General features: G+C 47.4%; 1 protein-coding gene and 1 long non-coding RNA gene across 9 annotated transcripts; one reads left to right on the forward strand and one right to left on the reverse strand.

Annotated features, from left to right (window-relative positions):
* The first annotated feature begins 70 nt into the window (after positions 1–70).
* Positions 71–24,598, forward strand: LOC308183875 (EF-hand calcium-binding domain-containing protein 12-like). Of its 8 annotated transcripts, XM_080570393.1 has the most exons (17): positions 91–550; positions 7,311–7,926; positions 10,742–10,803; positions 11,408–11,567; positions 12,316–12,572; positions 13,349–13,422; positions 14,063–14,133; positions 14,968–15,088; positions 16,932–17,040; positions 17,628–17,786; positions 18,692–18,949; positions 19,137–19,331; positions 20,058–20,211; positions 20,957–21,183; positions 21,761–21,974; positions 22,714–22,963; positions 24,164–24,598. In XM_080570393.1, exons 3-17 carry the CDS (start codon positions 10,792–10,794, stop codon positions 24,324–24,326), a joined length of 2,424 nt encoding a protein of 807 aa, XP_080426519.1. In that variant the 5' UTR covers positions 91–550; positions 7,311–7,926; positions 10,742–10,791; the 3' UTR covers positions 24,327–24,598. The 8 variants fall into 8 exon arrangements, with proteins under 8 accessions (XP_080426520.1, XP_080426516.1, XP_080426519.1 ...); XM_080570394.1 differs by lacking the exon at positions 7,311–7,926 and having other exon boundaries at positions 71–189; XM_080570390.1 differs by having other exon boundaries at positions 90–550; positions 7,311–10,803.
* LOC308183885 lies at positions 581–7,312 on the reverse strand. Its single transcript, XR_013942520.1, has 2 exons — positions 3,076–7,312; positions 581–2,240 (listed from the first exon to the last, which is right to left on the reverse strand). It is a non-coding gene; the product is annotated as an uncharacterized lncRNA (long non-coding RNA).
* Positions 24,599–25,234: the final 636 nt, after the last annotated feature.

A 25,234-nucleotide genomic window follows, 5' to 3' on the forward strand; every position in this document is an offset into this window, starting at 1 on the left:
CTCGCGGCCGGGGGCTCAGCGGGCGGAGCGAGCCCGGCACGGGGCACAGGGGCGGGGGGAGGGCGGCACCAGGCAGGCGAAGATGGGCGGGCCGGGATCTGCACCAGCGTCCCCAGTGCGCCATGTTTCCCCAGTAGTCCCCAGTTAGATGCAAAGATTTCTTTTGGACAAGGGAAAATGGAAATAAAGGTAACATATTAAACTCTGAAATCTATTCCTGGTGACTCCAGAGAAAGCTCTAGATAGGACTCCCTGGATGGATGTAATCATGAACCAAATGTATCTGGGAGTTTGGGCTACAGGAATACCTGGGGGAGCAAAGAATGTAGTGCCTGTAAAAAAAAATTAAAAAAAAAAAAAGAAAAGGAAAATGCTCCCAAGGTATGCTAAAAGCAATACCCAGTAAAGGTGGAAGACAGAAGGGGAATGGAAGGAATAATCAATAACTTTCTTAAATATGGACTATTACTGAATGCGAGTCAGAATATAACACTCCATATAGGCCGAGTTAGAAAGCAGATGGAACCTATCGCATAGTTCAGGATTTAAGGTGTTATAAATGACTGAGTCCCAAATAGGATTACAATCAAAGTTTACAATTTATTAAATGAATAGAGGCAAGCAAACAGCGCTGGGTGCGCCGGGAGTCTCTGCTCCACCAGGACGCACACCTGTTACGTAAGGCGGCTGGTTTTTATGCTCCTAGGCTAATACATATTCATTACTACTTCTAGAAGAGGCAGGGTTATTATAATTGGTTTCCCGAATCCGAAGTCCTCCCAGGTGCACCTGCTTATCAGTCTCTGTTGGTTTCTCGGGGGCCGCTCGGACAGGGAGGCTCGTATTCTTCCTCCTTATCTAGTGGTCTCTTGGCCGGCTGTGAGAAGTTACTGCACGTCTGTGCAAAGTCAGCAGTTTTTCTCTGAAGAAATCCCTTTGTTCTCTTCTCGCCTAAACCCAGGCCTCAATGTTAACCCTTCACACCCCTTAGTGGCACGAATTGCTGGACTATTCCTTACAATTCCTCCCTTTTTTTTTTCAATATCATCAATTCGTGTCTCTTCTTCAACTTTTGTTAGTAGCAGTTGGATTTCATCAGTCAGTTCTCGGGGTGTCCATTTCTTAAGCATCATTATCGACACATCACCTTTTCTCTCCCAAAGTCATCACAAATTGGGTGCTATTTATTATCTGCCGTATCAACAACGTAAAGCAAGGTATCATACAAGGTATAAACAATAATGTCATTACACCACATAAAAATAAAAATAGCATTCTTTTAACCCATGGTCCACCGGGCAACCATGGAAAGAAATCCCAATCCATACCCTTCCAAGTTTGTACTGGGACGTGGGCTAGCTTTTTAATTTCTTTTGTTATCTGCTTAACCACTTTTCCATTATCATCAATTTGTAAACAACAATTAGAATCGTTCAGTTTTCCACACACTCCCCCTTCTTCTGCTAGTAAATAGTCTAAGACCATTCTACGTTGAAAGATAGCATTCCTCATCTGAGTGGATTGATCAGCCAGAAGATCCAAGGTCGTCGCTGTTTGATTGGTTACAACTTCGAGGATAGCTTGCGACCTAATTGTTCGGTTCAAATTATAAATAGGTTCTCGGGCTCCTGACACCAACTCATTCGGGTTCCAGGTAGCTGGCCCATAATGCTGTATGATTCTTTCAGGAGGCCATTCATCCTTTCCCCATTTTTGGGCACTACCCCCGGATAAGGAAGTATCAATAGATCGTTTTACTCTGTTCAGGTCATCATATAATCTTATTCCTAAATGATTTCCTTGTGTTTGTGACAATAAAAAGAACAAGGGTCTTATGTACCCCCCATAGCATATTCCCGACCAGTTTCCAGGTAGCCTCTTGTAAGCATGTTTGCCACACACCCAATAATGTCCCTTTAGGGCCCACGTCCCGTTTGGAAAATGACCATCCCATCCATCTTTACCCTTTGGGGCGTGATAATACAGAGTGTCCTTGTTACCGAGTGGTCCTGTTACAATGTCTGCCCCGTTTGTACTCGTATATGCACGCTTCCAAGCTCCCACGTTGGGTTTCCACTTACAGTCACAATTCAGTTCTCTTTGGCGACCTGTCATATTATAAGCCTTTTTCGCCGTCCAATCTTGAGAGTGTGGGAAGCGCCTTCAATCATGGGGTTGGGCCCGCTTTCAAAGCTTGTGTTACCATTCAGCCCTTCAGGGTGATCCAGCTCCTGGAAAAACTAATCACAATTTTATTATGGGTTTAAAAGGTTCTCATGTTATTTTTCTCAGGACAAACTGATCTTGGTGTGGGAGAAGTCCGGTCGAGGCACTCTCACTCGGCGGTCAATACCCATAGGGGTTGCCTCCCTCGGTAGACCATACACGCCGCAGTGGAGGGTCCTACCCCGGTCTTGCCTTCTCCCTTTCCTCCCTTCAGCCTTGTCCTCTTTATCCAGTGCCCTTAATTCATGCAGAACCTCATTGCTGGGATATCAGTTCCTCTTTAGTCTCAGTTTCAGTTCCCCAGGAGTGGACTCAACCCTCCAGGCTTCGGTAGTTATTGGTCCTTTTATTCTGGATGCGTGGGTCCAACCCCTTTCTGCTGTTCTCACAGCTGTTTCAGTAGTAAGTAAAACAAGGTACAGTCCCTCCCATCGGGGGTTCAATGATTCTTCTCTCCAGGTTTTTATTAAGACCTTGTCTCCTGGTTGTATTTTATGAATAGCAAATCCTAAAGGTGGTGTCTGAGTCATCATCCCAATTTCTCTTATCTCCTGTAATCTCTTTCCAATGGTAATTATGTATTTCTGGATACTATGATCCTCAACTACATTGTTCCCTAGGGGCATCCCTTGAGAATAAGGCATACCATATAACATTTCATATGATGATAACCAGTCTCACTGTGTGGTTTAGTTCTTATGTTTAAAAGTGCCAATGGTAAGCATTTCGTCCAGGGCAGCTGTGTCTCGATCATTAACTTAGCCAATTGTTGTTTTATTGTTTGATTCATCCTTTCTACTTTCCCTGAGCTTTGTGGGTGCCACGGAGTGTGGTATTCCCACTGAATACCTTTCAAGGGGTACATCCTTCAAATCTTTGTGGCTGGCGTATGTTCGATTATTTCCACACAATTGTGTTCCAACGGTCCTTCTTCTGGAATGGTTCCTAGAAATACTGCTGGATATAACAGGTTAGTCGTTTTCAAGGTTATGTCATCTTGTTCAGTTAGGATTGCCTGATATTTCATCATCCAGCTGGGTGATAACCAGTGCCCCCCCCCCTTTGTTCCAAAACGGTTGTTACCATATGTGGTCCAAAAACTCCAATATGTTTTCCCATTTGAAGGCAAATAATTTTCTACTATCTTTATCAAGAGGTATGCAAAAGAAGGCATCCTTTAAATCTATCACGGTAAACCATTTATATTTCCCTTTCACAGATGTTAACAATGTGTAAGGATTAGCTACTACCGGGTGAATATCCTTTGTTATTTCATTTATTGCTCTAAGATCTTGTACAAATCTATACTCGCCATTCGGCTTCTTTACTGGAAAAATTGGAGTATTGTATTCCGATTTACATTCTTCCAGAATCTGATATTTGAGAAATTTGTCAATAATTTTCACCATTCCTGTGCCTAGCTTCTATCTTAAGTGGATATTGTTTGATTCAAACAGGTTTGGCTCCTTCCTTTAATTCCACCTTTACCAGTTGTGCCAGTTTCGACTTCCCTGGTACATCTGTTTCCCGTACTGTTGCTATAACTGCATTTTCTACTTCTCTTGGAATATTAACAAAGGGTTTATCTTTGATCATTAGGATTTGGCCTACTTTGGACTCAGGTACCTTCATTATTAATTCTCCATCCTCAAAGGTTATTGTTGCATCTAATTTGGCTAATAGATCCCGTCCCAAGAGTGGCATCGGGCATTCTGGTACATACTAAAATTCATGGGTTAGTTCCTTACCCCCAAAACGCAAATCAAGGGGTTGTAAGAATGACCATTCCTCCTCTTTCCCTGTGGCTCCAATTATTGTAGTTGTCTTAGTTCCTAATCGTCCTTTTAAACTATTTAACACTGAATATGTTGCTCCTATTACATTTACAGCCTAATTAACACAGAGAAAGAAGCTCCCATAACCAACAAAAAATTCAAGCCTCTGTCTTCGTTTCCTAGCTTTATTTCAACTAGTGGACCTGCTAGGGTAGATGCCCCAGGTCCCCATCATTCCTGACTGTTGTAAGTTTGTCCTGCAGCCTAAGACAATTTCTTTCTGATATCAGGGGCTGATTGCCCTGGAAAGAGGCTAGCCAGTTGCCTCTCTCTCTCTTTTTTTTTTTTTTTAAGCCAGGTCCATTTTTTTTTTCATTGCATTTCAAAGTTGGTCCAGAAATTCAAAAATTCCATAAATTCCATAGGGGTTTCTTTTGGACCTTGTTGGAACAGATTCTCAACTCCCAATAGCCAATTTAACCAGATTTTAGTATTTACATAATTTCCGGGGTGATTAGGGTCTCAGTGAGGGGGTCGGTCAGGGGAATGCAATCGTTGAAAGTTCCCTGAGCGGTCCCATTGGCAATCTGAGCTCACACAGGAACTCAGGTTGTTTCAAGAGTTAGCTGCTTTTCTGTTTCCACGACAACTCTCTCGGACCCATCACGGTCCCCCTGCCCCAGAGGGCTCACACCCGCGATTTAGAGATCTCAGCCTCGGGTTGAGACGGAACTATTAACATTCCTACATCCTCCTTCCCTGCTCATTCAACTTCAAACAGCTCTGTTAAATACTACATGCCACACAACCTTTAACACCTTCAACAATCCTTTTAACACTTCCTTTATCTTTCTCCAGCCCGTACTTTTCTAATGCCAACACCAAAGGCTCAGTCAGGGGCCAACTTAATTCCAAACCTTTTCCCTCCAACATGCTGAAACAACATATCACTATACAACATTTCATCCTATTTTCCTTCTCTCCTCAAAAACATTAATTGCAAGACACTGTTATAGTCGATTGATCCATAAAGTGGCCATTTAGTTTATATAGTGGCCACCATTGATTGCAATACTTAGTGGAAGTCCTCTTGCTTTCTGTGCCCCCATTTCTAACAATATCCTTCCAATGTGCCAATATGCACCCAAGGAGGCTTTTTTTTTTTTTTTAGGACGCCTTTTTTTTTTGGATTTTCCCCTTTTCCTTGATTTCCCATTCCCTTTTATTTATTTATATTAGTTACTGTCCCTTGTTTCAATTTCCACGCAAACCTTTTTATTGCAGGTTTTTACTATCTTTTCCTAATCTTCTTCCCAAATGTCCCAATTCTCTGGGATTAAACTCTTCTTTCCACATACAAACTTTACTATTTCAGATTATTAATGAGCCCCATTCCAATCATAAATCCGCAGGACTTCGGAAAAACACCTGAAGCACTCAGCCTTCTGTCTTCTAGACAAACAATAACACCTTTTCCACAAAATTTACATTTCAATAAGACCGAATTTCAAGCCAAATGCTAATTTTTCTCATGCACTTTGTTAGTAAGCCTACACCAAACAAGGAATCACTCCTGTGTATCCGTCAAGATGGGGGTTTAAAAAGGTATTGAGGCCTAAATAAATTCGCTCTCCCCCTTCTTACCGAATTCCCAGGGCTCAGGCCCGAACCACCAAAGAAGTTACTCTCTGTTCTACCACTTTGATAATCAGTCAGCCCCCCTCCCCCGATACTTGGGAAACTGACCGAACACCACCGCGAATATACCCAAACTTCTAAACTGTTACTTAGATAATGCTCCCACCTTCCTCCTTGACACAGTCAAAACATTTAAGAACAAAACAGGATTACAAGATGCACCACCGGGGGTGGATTGTTAGGATATAGAGGTGGTAGGTTATCCAGTGACTCCCATTCATCATCTTTTTCTTTTTCCTTTTTTTTTTTATTTTTTATTTTTTTGTTCTCTTCTTCGTCAAACTTCTCGTCTGCTTTTAGTGTAAATATTGAGGCTGGAAAAGGACGTGAGATCCTGATCCATAATCCTGCATAATCACTTTCCTCCTGGCTAAAAGGTTCCTTTGAATTAACATGTATATTTAAGGCCTGGCAAACCCAGTCTTCAAAGGCTCCGAAAACGGGCCAAAAGACATGTGGTCTTAAAGGCTCCTTTGGCCATTCTGTCATACAATACTGAACCATTTTTAATTTACTTTTTCCCTTTTCTGGGGCCCCTATCGTTCCAATTTCTAATCATTATCCCTAATGGACTTTCTGGTGGTATGTCTGGTAATTTGCTCCCTTTTCTCTGGTCCCGGGTCTTCAATTTTGTCTGACCCATCTAGGAATTTTACTGTGGCAATTCCTACAGCCCTTGGTTGCCTTAGTGAGAGTGTCTTGCAGGGGGTTTAGGACCTATCACCCACCCACGAATCCTATAGGAATCGCTTCGGTCCTTCACCGGCCAAGTCCCTCGCGGAAGATTGGAACCGCGGTTAGAAGACCTCCACAATCGCTTTGGAACTACGTTCCGTCTCAGTCACACTCTCACACACACAGGCAACCGAATCCCACCCAACCGAACGGTATACGCCTTAAATACTTACGACTCCGTCGTCTTCGTTCGGATCTTCGCGCGCAGAATTACGGGCAAAATATAGTGCTGCAGCCGGCAAAGGGAGCTCATAAAAAAATCTAAATCTTTGCTTGCCCTTATTCAGGTTCAAGATGGCATTAGCCCCGACCTGACTCGAACAGGAGCCACCAAATGGTGGGGGCGCCCCTCCTAGATCAAGTCAGAATTCAGGAACCAAGACCATCCCGGACGAGCCCCCAATTGTTATAAATGACTGAGTCCCAAATAGGATTACAATCAAAGTTTACAATTTATTAAATGAATAGAGGCAAGCAAACAGCGCTGGGTGCGCCGGGAGTCTCTGCTCCACCAGGACGCACACCTGTTACGTAAGGCGGCTGGTTTTTATGCTCCTAGGCTAATACATATTCATTACTACTTCTAGAAGAGGCAGGGTTATTATAATTGGTTTCCCGAATCCGAAGTCCTCCCAGGTGCACCTGCTTATCAGTCTCTGTTGGTTTCTCGGGGGCCGCTCGGACAGGGAGGCTCGTATTCTTCCTCCTTATCTAGTGGTCTCTTGGCCGGCTGTGAGAAGTTACTGCACGTCTGTGCAAAGTCAGCAGTTTTTCTCTGAAGAAATCCCTTTGTTCTCTTCTCGCCTAAACCCAGGCCTCAATGTTAACCCTTCACACCCCTTAGTGGCACGAATTGCTGGACTATTCCTTACAAAGGGACATCAATAGGACCACAAAAGATGTATACCCTGTAGTAGCCAATCCCTATAACTTTTTGACAAAATTAGAAAACAGTCAAGTTTGGTTCACGGTACTAGATTGAAAGGATGCCTTTTTCTGCCTGCCCGTGGCAACGGAAAGCCAGAAACTCCTTGCCTTTGAATGGGAAAATCCTAATAGAGGACGAAAAAGTCAGCTTACTTGGACTATGTTACCACAGGGGTTCAAGAACAGCCCCACTGTATTTGGGAAACAACTAGCCTGTGAACTTGAAGCTTAGAAAACCCCTTCAGAAAAAGGGGACACTGTTGCAATACATAGATGACCCGTTGATAGCGACCGAAGAAGAAAAGGAATGTGTAGAATGGACTATTAGTTTACTATTTTTCTTTTGGCATTAGTAGTGTGAACCCAGCCTCTTCCTTTAGTAACAGAGTTTATTGCATCAAGACCATGGACGCGGTATACTTCAGCCGACCAGACTTAAAGGAAACGCCCCTAGAAGATGCGGAGGGTTGGTATGTAGACGGCAGCAGCTTCGTCCACCAGGGACTTTGCCCCACAGGATATGCGATAACAAACATCAGCCCAAAAGGCTGAAATCATCGCCTTGGTAAGAGCTCTTGAGCTGGCAAAAGGGAAAAGAATTAACATTTGGACAGATTCGAAATATGCCTTTGGTGTGGTTCTGGGGATTGACTGGCACCAACACACTCTGTATAGACTACGCACAAATGGCCGAGTGAAAAAAATGAATCATTTGATAAAAAAACAGATTGCTAAAATCTGTCAAGAAACCAGTATGTACTGGTAGAACTAAGCCCCTTTGAGATACTGTATGGCAGGCCTTACCAAATGCCATACAAAGGAGAAGATCTAACACAAGCAGGAAACCTATAGCTGCAACAACATATTACAGTTTTGGGCAAGCAACTAGAACAACTCAATAAGAACGTTTTAGGCACTAGACCTTTTATTAGTGTCCCAAGGGGGGGAGTTTGCACTTTAATAAATATTAGTTGCTGTATGTATGTAAATGAGGCAGGACGAATTGAGGCTGATCTCAAAAATATTTGGGAAAAGACCAAGATCTTACATAAGGTAGTTCAAGCTGACACCTCGTGGGTTTGAGAATTATGGAACAAACTGACCTCTTGGTTCCCCAACTTTTCTTGGCTTAAGCAATTGTTAGTAGGAATATTGATCTTGCTTTTACTAGTATTCTTAACCTGTGTATTGGTACAGTGTGCATTTTGGTGCTGTATGAAAGGACTAGATGAAACCTGTAAGCGTAACCAAATCAAGCACCAAGTAGAAAGTGGTAAGAATTTTCTGAAAACTTTGAATCAAGAAGGCGTGTTATAAGCACAAGAATTTTCTTAGGATAAAGAAAAGGGGGGACTTGAGACAGGGAACAAGATAAAGGATGTTCCAGTGTTCCCTTTCCTGTCAGTGACACTCTGGGTGCCCCCGTTTGCTTCTAGGGATGCGCCAGAGCCCTCTGTTTGCCACCAGATGCTCTCGGGACCCCTCCATTCACATTTGGGGATGCTCCAGAGCCAGAGCATCCAGAGATGCACAATGCAGTTGCTCACCACCCGCTGACCGATGCCCCGCCCCTCCCTGAGCAGTGGTCCCCCCACCCCAGCCAGCCACCCCTTATTATTTGCTCAGCAAGACATCATGTGGTATGGAACACCCCTTTGGCCAGTTTAGGTCAGCTGTCCTGGTTCTGTCCCCTCCCAGCTCCTGCTGCACCCCAGCCTGCCCGCTGGCAGGACAGAGCGAGAAGCTGAAAAGTCCTTGGCTTAGTGCAAGCACTGCTCTGCAACAATTAAAACATCAGCATGTTATCAACATGATTATTATCCTAAATCAAAACCACGGCACATTAACAGCTACTAGGAAGGAAAATTAACTCTATCGTAGCCAAAACCAGGACAGCTCCCCAGTACGGGAGAGGCCGGGGCCTACTGGGGAGAGTCCCATGAAGGCCACCAGGGTGCTGAAGGGCCTGGCCTCTGTCCTTGGAGATACTGAAAAGCCACCAGAACGTGGTCCTCGGCAAGGGGCTCTCGGTGGCCTTGCCTGAGCAGGGCTTGGACCAGATGAACCCAGAGGTCCCGTCCAAGCTTAACCCTTCTGTGGTTCTGTGTTCCCCAGTGTCCTCCTTTTGGTGACATCTCAGAGGCTCTTCCTGTCCCACAGCCTCGTTGGGGAGTGAGGAGAGGGTGTGTGTGTGGGGGAGCAGTTCCCTAACGTGCAACCCCCTTCCTGCTGCAGGGCCCAGCGAGTTGGCTGGGCCACAGGGGCTGTGTTAAGGAGTGGCTCTGCACCCCTCTGGCTTGAGCGCAGGTCACAAAGGGACACCTCCGCATCACAATGGCAGCTCCCCTTATGCCACAGCGCGCCAGGCCCTCTCTGTCAGTGCCTCAGTGAGCTCGGGCGCTGAAGGAGGCTCTTGCATCCAGTTTTCTCTGGAGGACACGAGAAGTCTCTCCTGTAGCTCAGAGTCTCAGAGGACAAAGGGAGGCGTAGGACGGTGCAGGAGCTATTTGGTGAAGCACAGAGGACATCAAAAAGAGAGTGTTTCCTAGTAGGAAAAATCACAGATCTTTCACTCTCTAGCCTCACGTGCTGACCCAAAGCAGGATCATGACAAACCTGGAAGCGCTAATCACCAACATTGAGCGCTGCAGTGAGGTTGAGGGCTGCACCAAGGTCACGTTTCCCACTCTCAAGAAGCTTTCTGTCAATGGTAAGGCATTTGGGACCTCTTATGAGTGTAGCTACAGACTAATATGAACTCTACAAATTGTGGAAAGCGAGCTCCCTGTCTGCGGGGGAGGCCTCAAGGGTGCTGTGTGTGTGGCCTCCTGCCCTGTCCGTGGTGGCAGTCCTGTGGCCGGGTTCCGCTTGCTGGTGGGTCACACGTGGACATCTGGCTCTGACCGGAAAGATGCGTGCACGGTTGGAAGAGGGCTGAGGTTCCTGATGGGCTCCCAAGAAACTGCCAGAAATACACGTGTCAGGAGGAAATCTGCTGACTTTTCAGCCTTTCAACAAGGCCTCTCACGGAGGAGCTGAGCCCCTCCCTGCCTGTGGCTCCTTCCTGCTGCAGCCTCCTGTGCCTCATGGCTCTCAGAAAAGGCTTAGGGCTAAGAGAGGCCCTCCCATTTCAGATGCCTACAGGCTGCATTCCCTTGTCCAAAACCCTTTTAATAGCTCCTGCAGCTGCAGACCTTTCCTGGGGCGTGGCAGGGCTGTTAGACTGATATCAGTCAAAAATTCAGCCAGAGTCACAGATGGGTTCATCCTGGGAGCTGTGTCAGATCATACCTGCATCTGCAAACGCCTTTTAAGAAATGTGCTGATGGGCCATGGACTTGCTGACTTCGAGCTTGACATGTCGTCCCCTTGCTTTCCAGATGTCGTCACGATTTGGGGTGGTGTGTCCAAGCAGGTTCAGCAATTGCTCATGCTGACAAAGGTGGGACTGCACCCTACCCCTCCCCTCACCCCACGGCTTCAGTAAGTCCTGGCAGCCCTGTGCCAGGAAGTGCCATTGCTCTTCCCAGAGCCGCACTGACACATACAGATGTGCCCCAAGTGTGCCAAAGACCAGTTTCTCCGTAAATTTATATATTATTATAAATAATTATAATAATTAAAACCAACCAAACAAAAAATCAAGTATTCATATTTATATCGAAGATATAAAACGGCAGGAAAATGTGTTCAGAACTTGCTGGGGGCTTCTCTGTTCTTCGCTCTCAGAGTGGAGAGAGCAAACAGACAGCTGGGGATGCTTCCAGGGTTATCCCCAGTTGCTGGAAGGGACCTAGCTGAAGGATGGGCTAGACCTCCTCCACCTGCTTTACTTCACCGCATATTTTCTTGAGGGGCAAAGGAAAGGGAGAGAAAATGCCCTGAGTATGTGGGCATACTCAGCTCTCATGAGCTTTCCCAGCTCCCCCATCTTACCCCATGCCGCGTTAGGAGTGGGCAGGGCACAGGGCACCCCCTTGCAAGATGTCACAAGTCCTCACTCTGTTTTCCAACTTAAACATGCTTCCCCTTCTTTTCTTTACCAGCCTCGGGCCGTCACTGTAACAGGACTGGGGACATTCCATATTAAAAAATGGTTATCTTTTGAAAACGGCCAGGTGCTCACATTTCGGAGACCTGTGTTTTCGCTGTCCAAGACTCTTGGACAGATTCGTGAGCTGAAACACCGTTGTGTACGTGTTCCTGGTAAGAATACCAATTAAAGTCTTGTTTTCCCATGTGTACATCTATTAAGGGGTTGTGCTGATTGCTGTTTAGAAGTGCTGATAGACAGCTCAGATGCCATCGGAAGGCCCTGAGAGACAGAAAAGACGGCTGGCATAGAAAGCCATCAATGGCCAGATTTGCTGTAATTTCTGTCGACTGCTGCCATTGCTTTGGCTACAGTGTGCCATGGATGAGACCTGCGCAGCACTGAGAGCTTGGTGCTTCATTTGGGGTGGTTCTTCTCTTTCCAATGGCTCCCAGCTTCTCCTGGATAGGAACTTCCGTCGGGCAGCCCCGGGGTAAAGGGCTCTGGTACCAAAAGCAGAGACATTTGGTCCTCAGTTTTGAAGGCCACAGGGACTGTCCAGAACTGTCTGGAAGAGTTCTTGTGCTTGCCTGTCTCAGTGCGAGGCAGGTCTCCCCAGACCAGGAGTGCACTGAGCCTGGGCTCTTTGCATGGGAACCAGCCGCATTCTTCTCGCCTCCTCCTCCTGCGTTCCGCGGACGGCTGAGGTTGTTGGGCTGAGGAGTCACAGCTGTGCACTTGGTACATTGATGGAGTGATTTCAGTTTATCTTGAGGGGGAGCATACATCAGCTGCTTTAAGGAGTCGTACCAGGCTTAGACGACGGCAGCTACAGCAGCATGTTTGAGCTGGAAGCTCCTGGCACTTTGTTTGAATCTGCTCAACTGCAGTGCAGGTTGCATTGTTCCTCATTTTTTCCAGATGATATGAAGATAGTGGTGCTGAGCTATGAGAATATACGCTTGAACGTCCCCTACACCAAGGAAACTGTGCAGAGCTGTTTGGAGGAGACCTTGCAATACTTCTACCGCATCCTCACAAATAGGGAAGACACGGACTTCACGTTAAAGGATGTTGGCACTCTTGCTATCCGAGGGCAAAGAGTGAAAATGACATTTTCTGAAGAGTTTTTACACAGTCTCAACAAGTCCACATACGTGGTAGAGAAGCTGGTCGCTGTAAGTTTATTGTTTCTGCAGTCCTACTTAGAGAGGGTTTGAAGCCCCATCAAAGGCTGGGGGCACTGAGCCCTGCTGGCAGCTGTGAGCTGCCAGGACGCTGGAGCTAGGCACAGTCCATCGCAGTGAAAGCTTTTTGTTTTCCTTCTTTTATTTGCTGTATGACTGCTGGCAATGCGTGCAGTCGTATCGTTGCTGGGCAAAGGACAGCCCTGGAAGGGCCTCGCCATAAATAGGAAAAAAGCCAAAGCAACGGCTAGGCTGATGATGTCCCCCCCGCTGCGGGTGTGAGGCTGAGGCACAAGGACACCAGGCCCTTTTGGCTGCAGGCAGGCCGTTGGTGTGGTTCTCCTGACCCAGCAGAAAAGGTCTGGTCTCTGTGTTCCTCCACGCTGCCAATGCAATCCTCTGACTCCTATGAAGAACTCTGGGGATAAAACCAGCTCTGACCCATTTGCGCTGCATTCAGGAATAGTTAAAGCAAGTGACCCCACTGAAAGCAGCAGCTGGAAGCCGGGGCTCACGATGGGCCTTCCCTTGTGTTTGCTCCGTTGACTTGTTCACAGGCTGAGGCTGTTAACTACGGTCCTTGTGAAAAGGTTGGCAGTGTTCCTCACCCTAGCAGATCATGTGCTGTGCAGTGTGTTTTAACTGGCTGAGGCGCTTGTCAAGAAGTTTGCTGAGAGGCAGTGAATTCGTGGAGCTATAGAAAGGCCTCTGTGACTGTTGAGATCATTTCCTTGGACTGATGTCAGATGTTTCTGTCCCTGCTGCAGAAAAAGTTGGTCAGACTGGACAAAGAAACTGCCCTCTTTCCAAGCCATTTTGGCCGTGCCCACCTGCTCCCTCAGTGAGTATATTTGTTCCTGCAACCCTTCTCTGTGCACACTCACGTGTGCTCAGCTCATGATCGGTAGTGCTCTTCCAAATTACTGTTTTGCAGTTAATTTCATCCTTGCTTTTGCTTAGCTTGGACTTATGCATCATCCTCAGTTACTGACTGTGTTCTGCATTTTACCGTTACTCCAGTCAGAGGCAACTGGTTTGCTCTGCAGAGGCGTTGAAGCAACTCACCTAATGTTTCATCTGCTTCTTCTCTTTTATGTGGTTAAAACTGCCAAAATATCTAAAAGAAGTAAGATCCTAATATTTCTGTTGTTTTGAATGCAACACGGACAGGATCTCTTAGCAGGTGGAACAAGGACCAGATCTATGCTTGTCCTCTGTCTGTGATGTTTCCATGTCTTTTGTGAAACTCGTGTCAATCAAAGGAACTCTGAAATGCCTTCTTGTGTCAGGATGACACAGGAGCACTGGGGCAAAATAAAAACCCAAACCTCTGTCTAGCGAGGGGCAGCTGAGCTGTTCCCGAGGCCAGCACTGCTCAGTTTGAATGGTTTAGGGCATGTGTTGGACTCCCCACAGATACCTTGACATTAATCTGGCAAAGGAGCCCTTTTCACAGAATGCTGCCTTCTTCCTATTTCCAGGTTTGAGATTAAGGCGGTACCTCGGCTTGCTAGGGAGCATCTTGCAGAGGAAGAGATGCTTGATGAACAAGGTAATGTTAATGACTGACTGCTGGTGGAGGTTTGTGCCTTTCCCTGTTGTCCTCACTGGGGGGTGCTTGGCACTCAGGTTACAGTGAGATGCCTGGGATAGCAGAGGCACCCTCTGTGCCTCTGTTTACCCTCCTGGTAAATCTCAAGGGACACATTTTGAACAAGATAGTGCTGAAGGATGTTTTTCCCCTGCATTACGTGCCAAAGAGTGCCTCTCTTCCATTTTATGGGTTTGTTTGTGCAGGAGGGAGTAAATGTTTGGCAAGTCCACTAGCACCGTGAATAACAAACTCCGTCTTGAGTTGTGGGAGACTGAGGGGTTGGGCATACCCCTTTGAATCACCATGTTGTCATTTGATGAGAGAAAAATTGTGTAGAGAACAGTGCACAAAGGTTGCCAAGCTGTGCCAAAACTTTGGTTCTCCTCTAAAGCTGGGAACTCCTCATTCTTAATTCCTCGTGAATATCACAGATATAATGTGCTTGAGTTGAATGCACCAGGATAGAAAGCCTGTGTATAAAAACCATTTATGCCGCTCCAAGAAATTGTTGCCCCAAAAGAGATTGTTAGGCACCAAAATGCGTCTCCCCGCAAAACCCCCACTGTTCAGAGGGGATGGACTTGCTGCAGCAGTAGAAAGCTCACACCAAAAGGAGTAATGCAGCACTGTGGATATCAAAGGTCAGATGGGACCTGGTGTCAGGAAAGGGCTTGCAATCTTCTGGAAAACAGGTCTCAGAAGGAGTCACAGGGATACCTCAACTAGCTTATAACATTGCAGAGCAGATCTGTGCCTGATGTCCTGAGAGGTTTTCTCCTTTTGTGTTTACAGCGTCTCTTCATACATTACAACTTCTGCGATTGCGAAGGAGACTTTCTCCAAACACGTTGGCCACAGCTAAAGTGAAGGAAGAAGCAGAGGAGAAAACAAAGGCAAAAGAGCCTCCTGGCAGGTGAGATGTAAAGGATTTGTTAGAGTGGCCTCATGCTCTTGTGCTTGTGTGGCATGCTTTATAGGATCCTACTTCTCAGGAGGTCTCAGTCCAGTGGGCTGCTGCAAGTGTGATCAGCTCTGAAGTCAGAGCTGGTTGCTCAGATTGCTCTGAAGTCAGGTGCTGGTTGCACCTGACTTGATGTCGTCTGCAAACTTATTGAGGGTGCACTCGATCCCCTCATCCAGATCATCGATAAAGACATTGAAGAGAACTGGCCCTTATACTGAATCGCAGAACGACAGAATCATTGAGGTTGGAAGAGACCTCCAAGATCACCTAGTCCAACCTCTGACCTAACACTAACAAGTCCTCCACTAAACCATATCACTAAGCTCTACGTCTAAACGTCTTTTGAAGACCTCCAGGGACGGTGACTCAACCACTTCCCTGGGCATCCCAACGCAGTGCCTGACAACCCTTTCCGTAAAGATGTTTGTCCCAATATCCAACAAAACCTCCCCTGGCGCAACTTTAGCCCATTCCCCCTCGTCCTATCACTGGGCATGTGGGAGTACCCACTCTGTACCCTTCCCTTGCACTGTAGGGATGGAGGAAACCACCACCTGTACTCCCGCTCCATCTACTAACCGCCCCAGTCCCCTGAAATCCCTTTGGATAGCCTCCAGGCTTCTCTCAGCAATTTCATCACTGCCAGCCTGGACTATCAATAGAGGATAGCAATCAGAGGGGCGAACCAGGTTGGGAAGGTTTCTGGCAATGTCCCTGACCTGGGCCCCAGGGAGGCAGCAGACTTCCCTACGGGTAGGGTCAGGCCGACATATAGGGCCCTCTGTTCCCCTGAGAAGGGAGTTGCCTACAACGATTACCCTTCTTTCTTTCTTGGTGGAGGCAGTCCTGAGGTGTGGAGTCAACTTCCTCGCCCTAGGCAACCTCCTGGGTGGACTTTCAAACACATCCTCCCCCACTAGTCTCTCATGCGCCAAGGCCTCAAACGTGTTGTGTAAGTGCGCCTGGGAAGGCGAATCTGGTATGGAGAGGGGTTCCCTGCGACACCGAGCAGGGACCCGTTCCCATTCCTCTTCATCTCCTAGGTCCCTCCCTCTGCCCGACAGCGACAGGGCAGGGGGTCCACCACTTGCTGGGGTGTCTCACCCCGGTGCCTTTCTTTCAGGCCTGGCAGGGAGTTGCTCCACCAGTCTAACTCCTGCTCACACTCCCCGATAGCCCTTAGCCTCTCCACCTCCTCCCTGAGCTCTGCCACCAGGCTGACCAGGTCATCCACCTGCTCACACCTCACACACACACGGAGTCTCTGCCACCCTCTGATGGCAGCGACAGGCTCAGGCACTCCCTGCATCCAGAGACCTGAACTGCTGCCTTTTTGAGCGGGCATTCAGTCTGGGTCGCCACAGACTTTCTAGAAAGAGCTTTCTGCCTGGTGCAGACCACGGCGGTTTAGCTGTAGGTAGACAGCCGGCAGATGAGCTATTCTCCTGAGTGGGGGGGGATGCTCTGCCCTGTCCAAGCGTGCCCTGCCTCAACACACGTCACTATGCAGAGCATTGCCTTGCTGGATGGGAAGTGCCTCACAGGTGCTTGTGGGAATTGTGTTGCGGTGTCTTGTGACTCTCTTATGTGTCTTCCTTTATCTCCTGACTGCTTCCAGTGTTGAGGTCTTCTTGGTGATTAATGCTGATCATTATCCCAGCAGCTGCGAGTCATGCGCATGGTTCTTTAGATTTCCATGAGCCTGGTCTCTCAGTTTGGAGAGAGGGTGGAGAAAAGAAACTCTTCCTGCACTCAGATTCACTTCCTGACTCATGCTGGTGTGTATTTTCAGACTGTTCCCTGAATGTCCAGTCCCAGAAGGAAGGCAGCACAAAGAAACTCCCTGCAAGAGGCTTAAATTGCCATTGCTTACTTCTGAAGATCATAGACACACAGGACAGGTATGTAACATGGACCAAGATAATTTTTGTGTCTCTTTTGATTGTAGATGATCATGTGGGGGTATCTTAGGAAAAGGATGTACGCGCTAAATACTTAGATGTTTATTGTGAAAAGATCCCTTTACTGTATGTCCATTTTTCTGTTCTGAGTATTTCAAAGATGTGCATTTCTCTGAATCTTAGCAATCCCCTGTTCACATCCATAGTTTCATGGAGCATGCCAGAAACTTTATTTGGGCATAGTTTACTTCAGAAAAAAAAAAAAAGAAAGAAAGAAAGAAAGAAAGAAAGAAAGAAAGAAAGAAAGAAAGAAAGAAAGAAAGAAAGAAAGAAAGAAAGAAAGAAAGAAAGAAAGAAGCAGTGGCCCATTTTGAAAAATAGCTCGTTCATAAGTTAGCTCATTGGTCATAACAGAACGGCTTTCTGGTTGCGTCTGTAAGAACCTGGGAGCAAAAAATTGCTGACGAACCTTCAGGGAAAAATAGAGAAGATGAGGGAGAGAAGAACAGTATTAAAAATAAAAATAAAATGAAAAAGAAAAAAACCAGATGAATAACTGCTGCTATTGCATTTCTGGGTTCCTCTAGGAAGCACGCTCTGTACTGGGGATGCAGGCTGGAGGGAAACTGGAGGCATCCGTGGCCAGCAAGGAGAAAGAAGAGACCAGAGAAGCAAAAAGGGTCACATTTCCAGAAGTGCTGGAAGAGCAAGATGAGAGACAAAGGGATGAGATGTGGATGGCCCAGGTACGGGAGGCCCTGTAAAGCATCCCGCAGAGTAGCATTTTGCTGGCTGGGGTGAAGCTGAGTTGTGAAGGTCTCTGAGTCCCAGCAATATTGCCACCTCTAGAGAGCAGGGCACGTGGCTGTTGCTTTTATTGCCGCTGGCACATTGCCATGAGGAAGGAATTCCTGGTAGAAGCCAGGGGACACCAAGAGCAGTCTAGCAGAGTGAGGGCAGAAGCACACTCTCTGTCCCTTGACAGGAGGACACCTTTTCCCTGCCCTGGAACTTGAGTCCAGTGGCTTGAGGCAGCTCCAGCTGCAGCATGCTGCAGGAGAGCTCCAGGAGCAGCTGTTACTTCCGGTCTCTTCAGTTAACATGAAGAGCACTAAGACCATTTTTCGTGAGCGTAACAGCTGACGTTTTGTTCCAGCTGCTCTTTCAGGGCAGGGAGCCAACACCTTGATAAGAGGCAGGACGCACGTGTCTTGATGCTGTTCTGTGACTGCCCGATGGCTGTTTCTCAGCGCTCTCATACACCTGGGATTGGTGGCAGGCCCAGACACCCCTCCCATCTCTATCTCAGAAAAGCCTCAGAGCAGGAAGTCCCCTCCAAAACCATTATACCAATGCGATCTCAACAGTAGGTTTTGTAAGAAGCTCATCTGTTGTTAAAGTACTAACACAAGCAGCGAGGATACGGCTGATGGTTTGACTAATGTCAAGCCAGAAGTGGTTTTGGAGCAGGGTTTCAAACTGTACCATTGGAGAAAACTGTATCCAAAGTTTGTCTTTAAACGGAAAGCAAGTAGGTTTGCTCCATGCTCCAGATGTCGCATTCGTTTTTGCTCCCTGTGTGGCAAGACCAGGCTCTCCCTGTTTGAAACCAACTCAGGACACCGATTTCTGTCATTTGTCTGTTTTTCAGCAGCTACAGGAAGAAGAAGATAGCCTCAGCTCCCCAGAGATCACCTGTGATACAAAAGATGATCTACAAAAGCTGGAGGCTTGGATTCAGGAGAGGAAGCAACTCCGATCTCAGCTGGAAAGCTTTGGAGATGTTGAGAAATGGCTGAGTCATAAACCTACCTTAAGCAGACTGGAAAGTAGAGTCAGGAAACGAATAATGGCAGCTGGAGTAGACCAGAGGGCTAAAAGCAAGTCAGCCGTGACCGACAGGCCAGACGTAAGTATACCTTGTGTTGTGCCACTCTTGGGATTACTGTACTTCATCTCCTGTGGCCGTGCCACGGCCTCAGCATCTGCTCATACGTCGGCAGCGTGACACTGCTTTATCCCAGCCACTTCTGCATCTGCTGGCACAGTGATTCTGGATAACGGTGATTTGAGGGTATTTTCTAATTCCTTTTCAGTGCTCACCACCAACAAGGAGCCAGACCCGGAAGAAGGGTAGCCTTCCCCTTATTCGTGCACCATACCCTCAAGCTCTTCTCAAACTGCATAACCTCCTACAACAACAGAAGTTGACAATGGTAGACATCTTCAGAAAGGCTGGAATGGAACAGAGAAAGATCATGAGAGCAGACTTCATTAAAGTCATCAAGGAGGTATGTAGGGAAGAGAAAAGTAAGGAACTGCTGCAACTTTGCCTTGTTTTGCTGCATGCCAACCCAGAGAACTGGAAAAGCTCCAACTTCTCTTGTGTTACTCTCAGAGGATGGCTCCCACAGCCAGTGAAATGTTGAAGGGAAGAGGGAAGGGAAGGCTGCAGGGATGCGAGGTGTCACCCAGACTGAGTCCCAGGAGGGAGTGAAACTCATTGCCTCGTAGTCTCTAAAGACAGTCGGTGCTGAGTAACGTGGCCTGAAGTGGCATCAAGTTTCCTCGTGGTGATACTTGGTCTTTCCTTGACCAGTTTCATATGTCTGCCCGCTGCACTGCCTTTTAGTACCTGTTGGCACAGCAGAGCTCATGCTGAGCCTCACTTTCCACAGGCTGCAGCGGTACAGAACTGTCAAGAGCATGCCCAGGTCTGTTAGGGTTTAGCAGTTCAGGTGTTTTCTGGTATTCTGTTCCAAGCCAAATTAGCTTCTTGACGCCCAGATGGCTGAGAAGTTTGGCACACTGAAAACTGAGAGCTCAGCAGAGGCCAGCAGAAGACCGGTAAATTTTTCAGTGCTTGGTAAACTCCTGTAAAGCTTAAAGCTCAACAGGTTGCCTCTGTGCCTTTTCTGAAAAAGCATTTAAAACAACAGCAAAGCTCATCCCCCCTACTCTGGGCCAAGCCTTGTTTTTTTATTGATCACACTGTCGTCTTCTGTTTTGGTTGCCAGGCAAAAGTTCCCATCAGTGACAAGGAACTGGAGGATGTGGTCATCTTCTTGACTTCTTCAAAACGGGGGAATTATATAAGCAGTGAAGAGCTGATGGAATGTCAAAAGCAATGGCTGGAAATGAGGAAAGGACAGCCCAAAGAGACCAGCAAAGGTGAGAGGAGAACCCTGGGCTGGGAATCTCTCTCTATATCCTTACAGATGCCCTAAAAGTACACAGGTGGCATTAGGGAATGCCAAAGTGAGTCCAGAATATGGCTCCTTGCCACTACTGTCCTGCAACGGGGTTGCTGAAAGGAGACCTCTGGGGAGAAGCTAAAGAATCCAGGGGAAGTGCAATACTCAGCCCGTTTGTGGGAGACAGCTTATCCGGTCTTTTCGGTTTGACTCGGAATCTGAACCCTGAGGTTTAACCTCCTGTACTGTATTTTATTGGTTAGCGTTGATCATCCGGCTGATCAGAAGCAGACCCTTTCTCCAGCTGTTGAGGGCAGCTGGATAATGCAGATTCAAAGGTCCTACTCTTTAAAACCTAGCCCAAACCTGAAGGCTTGCCATGGTACCCGTGTCATTTTTGTCTGAAGGTTTCACATCTTGGAGAGAAGAGGCGTTTTGCTGCTGTGTTGTTGTACTAATTGTTTTGTAGACTAAACATGTATTGTGAGCGTGAAACAGAATGGGGCAAAGCGGAGATGGGAGTAGTCTGTAATACGTATGCCTGGATTGAAAGCTAAAGGATGCTTCCATTCAAAGACCGTCATCTGTTGGGTGCTCCAGACTGCACAAAATGCCAGAGCTTTTTGCCTTATAAACATTGATCAGCCTTGTTTTTTATTTCTGCTACTGTCTAACAGGGTTTCTCTGAGCTTTTCATTTGTTTGCTTTTTAAACTGCTGTAGATGTACAGCCTCAGGTCCGGAGAAACGCTTGCAAAGCTGCCACTTCTCCACCTTCTGCTGGGGACAAAGCTGTGGGGACGAAGCCTTGCTCTCCTACCGAGCCCAAAGAAAAGCTAACACTCTTGGAAGTGCCCCCAGTCAACATTGAGCCAGGCCGGCGACATTTAAACTGTGATGAAATGGAAGAGATTGGAAAACGCTCAAGAGAGAGGAGACGGCTGGAGAAGGTACTGTGGCAGGAAAAAAGGCGCACCTCTACGTGCTTGCGAATGTGGGGTGGGCAGCAAAGGACAAGGTTGGAGATTGTTCTGAATATTAACTTCTCAGAGTAGAAGGTCAGGTAGTCCCTTGACCACATAGTGCCTCACAGCTGAGATGCTACAAGCTGTCTCAAACAACTGGTTTGGCTTCTGAACACTTTGGTGATGTAAACACTCTTTTCTGGGTAACTGAAGTGGCAAGAAATGGGAGTTGAAGCGACGTTTAGGTGTGGCGATGGAGTCATCTGAGCTCTAGTCAACCTGACACAATCAGAAAAAGATGGTGGCTGGGAGACTTTTTTCATCTGGGGCACCTATGTCCAGTATGCTGCTCTTCTGCCTGGTGCTCTAGGGAGCACCCGCCTGCGGGCCTGGCACTGGAAGGGAATGGTACTCCCGGATAAGTGCTTGGTCCCATCGCAGGGTGCTGAGTCCCATCTACACACACTTCTGAGATGGATCCCTGCCTGTAGTTTCTCCAAAGGGAATGTAGCAACTCCAGGGCCTCACTGAAAGCTAACGGGGACCATTCCTTTACTTGCAGATCAAAGACAGCCCGATAGAATGGAAAGAAAAGTGTCGGCTGGTGAGATCTGGGGATGCACCTGTTGATGAACACTGCCTGCCATCAACTACAGAGGGTGACATGGGAGCACTGGTTGACCGGTATCGCAGAAATGCCGTTGTGAGCTATCTGAATTGCTCCAAGCTGTGCAAGGAGCGTAACATTTGTCTCACTGACAAAGCGCTGCAAAGAGGTAAAGCAAAGAGCAAGGAACGTACTAATGTGAACGTACTAAGCCTGACATGCTCATGCCTCTTCCCAAGACCCAGAAGCACGATGCATGTTCAGGGTGGGGCACTGCTGATGGAGAATGTTTGCAGCCCTTGGAGGGCCACGGCAGATGCTGCTGGTTAGGATCAGCGATACCATCAGCAGGGCCAGAGCAGGGCTGAGCTAGCAAAGAGCGCTACAGAGCAGCCAGGGCCACGTCCCCCTGGACTGGTAGCCAGGACCAAACACAAGTGCAGCTAATGGGGCAAGCTCATGGTGATGGGGCAGGTGCAAGGTCAAGCAGGGAGGCCAGACCATGGTCAGGTTCGGCAGGTCCATGGCCAGGCACAGCTGTGGCACAGCTGTGTCAGAGCTGGACACTGCTATACCTGCAACGTGAGCCAAGGGCTGAGCTGAAATGGGGCTCCTGAGCCCAGGGCAGAGAATGCGGGAAGAGGCCCCATGTGAAGTTGGCCAGGGCCATCGTGTCCTCTCAGTACTTGCTGGGCCATCATGTCTTCCTCCTTTCCAGAGTGGGGACGTCTTTTCTGTCCCCTCCTGGTCAGTATCACTGACCAAACCCAGAGGTGACCTGGATCGGATGGGGAGAGACAGCACGGGGACAGGCTTGGGGCAACAGGAGAACAGAGTTTTCTTGGATAAATATATTCAGCATTGGCTGTCCATACACCGTTGCTCTTCTCTGTGCGCTTTGTCAACAGGCCTGCTGCACCCAGGAGACAAGATCATCAAAGAAGGAGAAGACGTGAGGAAGATCAGGCAGCCTGGAGGATACTACAGCACAGGACATGCTGACGCCACATCTTCTCTGAGCATGTCCAAGTCAAAAAGTGCATCAGGAAAACAGGCCAAAGAGGCAGAAAAAAGGTTGGTTCAAAGAGGGCTTATGATCAGTCCCTTCCTGCTGCCCTGCTGTGCATCAGCTCCCACTGCATCAGAGGTGGTACTGAGGTACTGAAGTGAAACATTAGGATGCTGCAAGGGAGCAGCGAGCGATAGCAGAGAGAGAGCGAGATCTCTTCTCAGCTACACGGCCACGGCTGTGTTTGTGCTGACTTGCGGGGTTGCAGTGGTGCTGGCGAACAGTTTCTCTGTACTCCAATCTGCAGAGATGACAGAACTTCTCACCTAAGACGGTCCTCGTCAGGCCAACCCAGCACTTCTTGGAAATCCCCTCAGAGAACGTTTTTTCTTGCATAAGAAAGGCAATCCCAAAGAATCCAGCTGTGGATGCCTGGAGAAGCTCCCCAGTCAGGGGCAGAAGCAGCCCGCTGCAGAAGCGTGCAGCCAGCAGCCAGCTGCTCCTAGTAGGGCAGTGCTTATTTTCCTCCCATTATACCTCAGTTCCTCTGTTTCTCTAGAAAACTGACCCTTCAGAACGTTACTAAACGTTGCAGGAGGAAAGTCAGATGCAGGTGGCAGATCTGTTTTACGGAGCAACATTCTTTGCATCTCAACATTTATCTGTAGGATCTGGAGATGCATGTTTTCTGGACATAGACACAATGTCAGCCCTGAGAACAGAGGCAGTTTGCCCTAATTTTTCTTCCATCTCAGGTCACCCACAAAAGCTTTTCTTCCCAAACGAGTCCAAGTTCTTTTGCTGTCCTTGTCCCTGCTGTCTTCAGACTCGTACTGTCCAAGGAGTTCATGAGTGTGCAAAGGTCTTTCCTGACCCATGAAACTGGGATGTCCACTGCCAGCTTGGTCATAGCACTTGCAGCGTCTTCTTTAGTCAAAGTGATTCCCAAATCCGATTGAATAGAAAGACTCAGCCTCACAGCTGAGCTCGTGGAAGAAAGGCAGTCCTAAAGAATCCAACTTTGCAAGACTGGAGAAGCTTTTGAGGAGAAAAAACACTTTGCAAAATAGAGCACAATCTTCCCAGTTCATCTCAGAGAGTTTATATACTACAGTGACAGGCAACGCATCAGCTCTTAAGATAGCTTCGCAAGTTGGCATTTCCAATGTCAGTCATGTATAAGAAGGACAGGCAGGGATTTCCAGAAGTCCTAGTAGCTGGTTCTTGTCAGGCTCGCATTTGCCATTACTGGTAATAGCAGTGAAGTTGCCGAGAATTTTATTTCCATAAAACGTGCCACTCTCTCTTACCTTTTTCTTTCTTTTCTTTTTTTCTTTCTTTTTCTCTAGGCCTCTTGAGAAGAATAAGAATCAAAAGTCAAGCGACAATAACTTCTGGCCAGGCCATCTCCTGGACAAGATGCGCCTGTACTTTCCAGATAAGGAGCTTGACAGGGCACACGCCTTGTTTAGCTATGTTCCCCCAACCAGGCCTGCCTACCGTGGTATCTAAAACCCTGGCTACAGCTAGCGCATCAGAGCCAGGATACTTGGCCTCTAGAGACACTCCATTCAAGAAAACTCATTTCACCTGAAGTTCTGCTCCTAGCAGCATGAGATGTGTGCACAGCTTTGTGACTCATCAGGTCAGCTCATGGGATCTGGGCCAAGTTCACGGAGATCATCATCAACTATCCTGAGTTGGAAGGGGTTCACAAGGACTGATCGTCAAGTCTAACAGCTGGCTTCACACAGGACTACCTAAAAATTAAACCATATATCTGACAGCGTTGTCCAAAAGCTTCTTGATCTCTGGCTGACTTTCTGCCATGACTGGATCTTGTGGTTAACCCAGCAGGCATCTGAACACCATACAGCCATTCGTTCACTCCCCCACACCCACCAGTGCTGTTTAACATACCTGACATGCATCCCAGTGCCTCATGGTGTGCTCTTGTGACCCCTGGAGACCTCACAACACTCCCAGTGCACTCTAGCATCTGCTGGGTTTTCCAGGTAGACTTCTAGAATGCTCTTAGAGGTTACTAGAGGTGTGGTGGTTTTACTTGGGTGGGTGGCCAAGCTCCACCACAACAACTCCCTCACTCCCCTTCCTCAAAGGGAAAGGGGGAGAAATACAATAAAAAGGGCTCAAGGGTTGAGAGAAGGACAGGGAGATCGGTCAACAATTATTGTGACGGGCAAAACAGACTCAGCATAGGGAGACAGTAAGATTTATTGCCTATTACTAACAAGCTAGAGAAATGAAGCTAGAGAACGAAGAGAGAGGCTTGGATTTTTTGTTGGTTACGGGAGCCTCTTTCTCTGTGTTAATCCAAAAATTGATTCTGGAAAAGTGCTGAGTCTGTAAATGTAATAGGAGCAACTGGCCAACAGGAAAAGGTGTTTTTTGTTGATTTT

The sequence above is a fragment of the Anser brachyrhynchus genome (genome assembly GCF_964034855.1).
Source record: "Anser brachyrhynchus genome assembly, chromosome: 28".
Taxonomy (NCBI): Eukaryota; Metazoa; Chordata; class Aves; order Anseriformes; family Anatidae; genus Anser; species Anser brachyrhynchus.

What these genes read in the sequence shown, in the direction of transcription:
- LOC308183875 (XM_080570388.1), top strand. Translation starts at nt 11,249, where the DNA reads ATGTGGGCATACTCAGCTCTCATGAGCTTTCCCAGCTCCCCCATCTTA. An exon ending in CCGTGACCGACAGGCCAGAC is followed by an intron (nt 18,950 to 19,136) that starts GTAAGTATACCT and finishes ATTCCTTTTCAG; the next exon opens with TGCTCACCACCAACAAGGAG. An exon ending in AGAGGAGACGGCTGGAGAAG is followed by an intron (nt 21,184 to 21,760) that starts GTACTGTGGCAG and finishes CTTTACTTGCAG; the next exon opens with ATCAAAGACAGCCCGATAGA.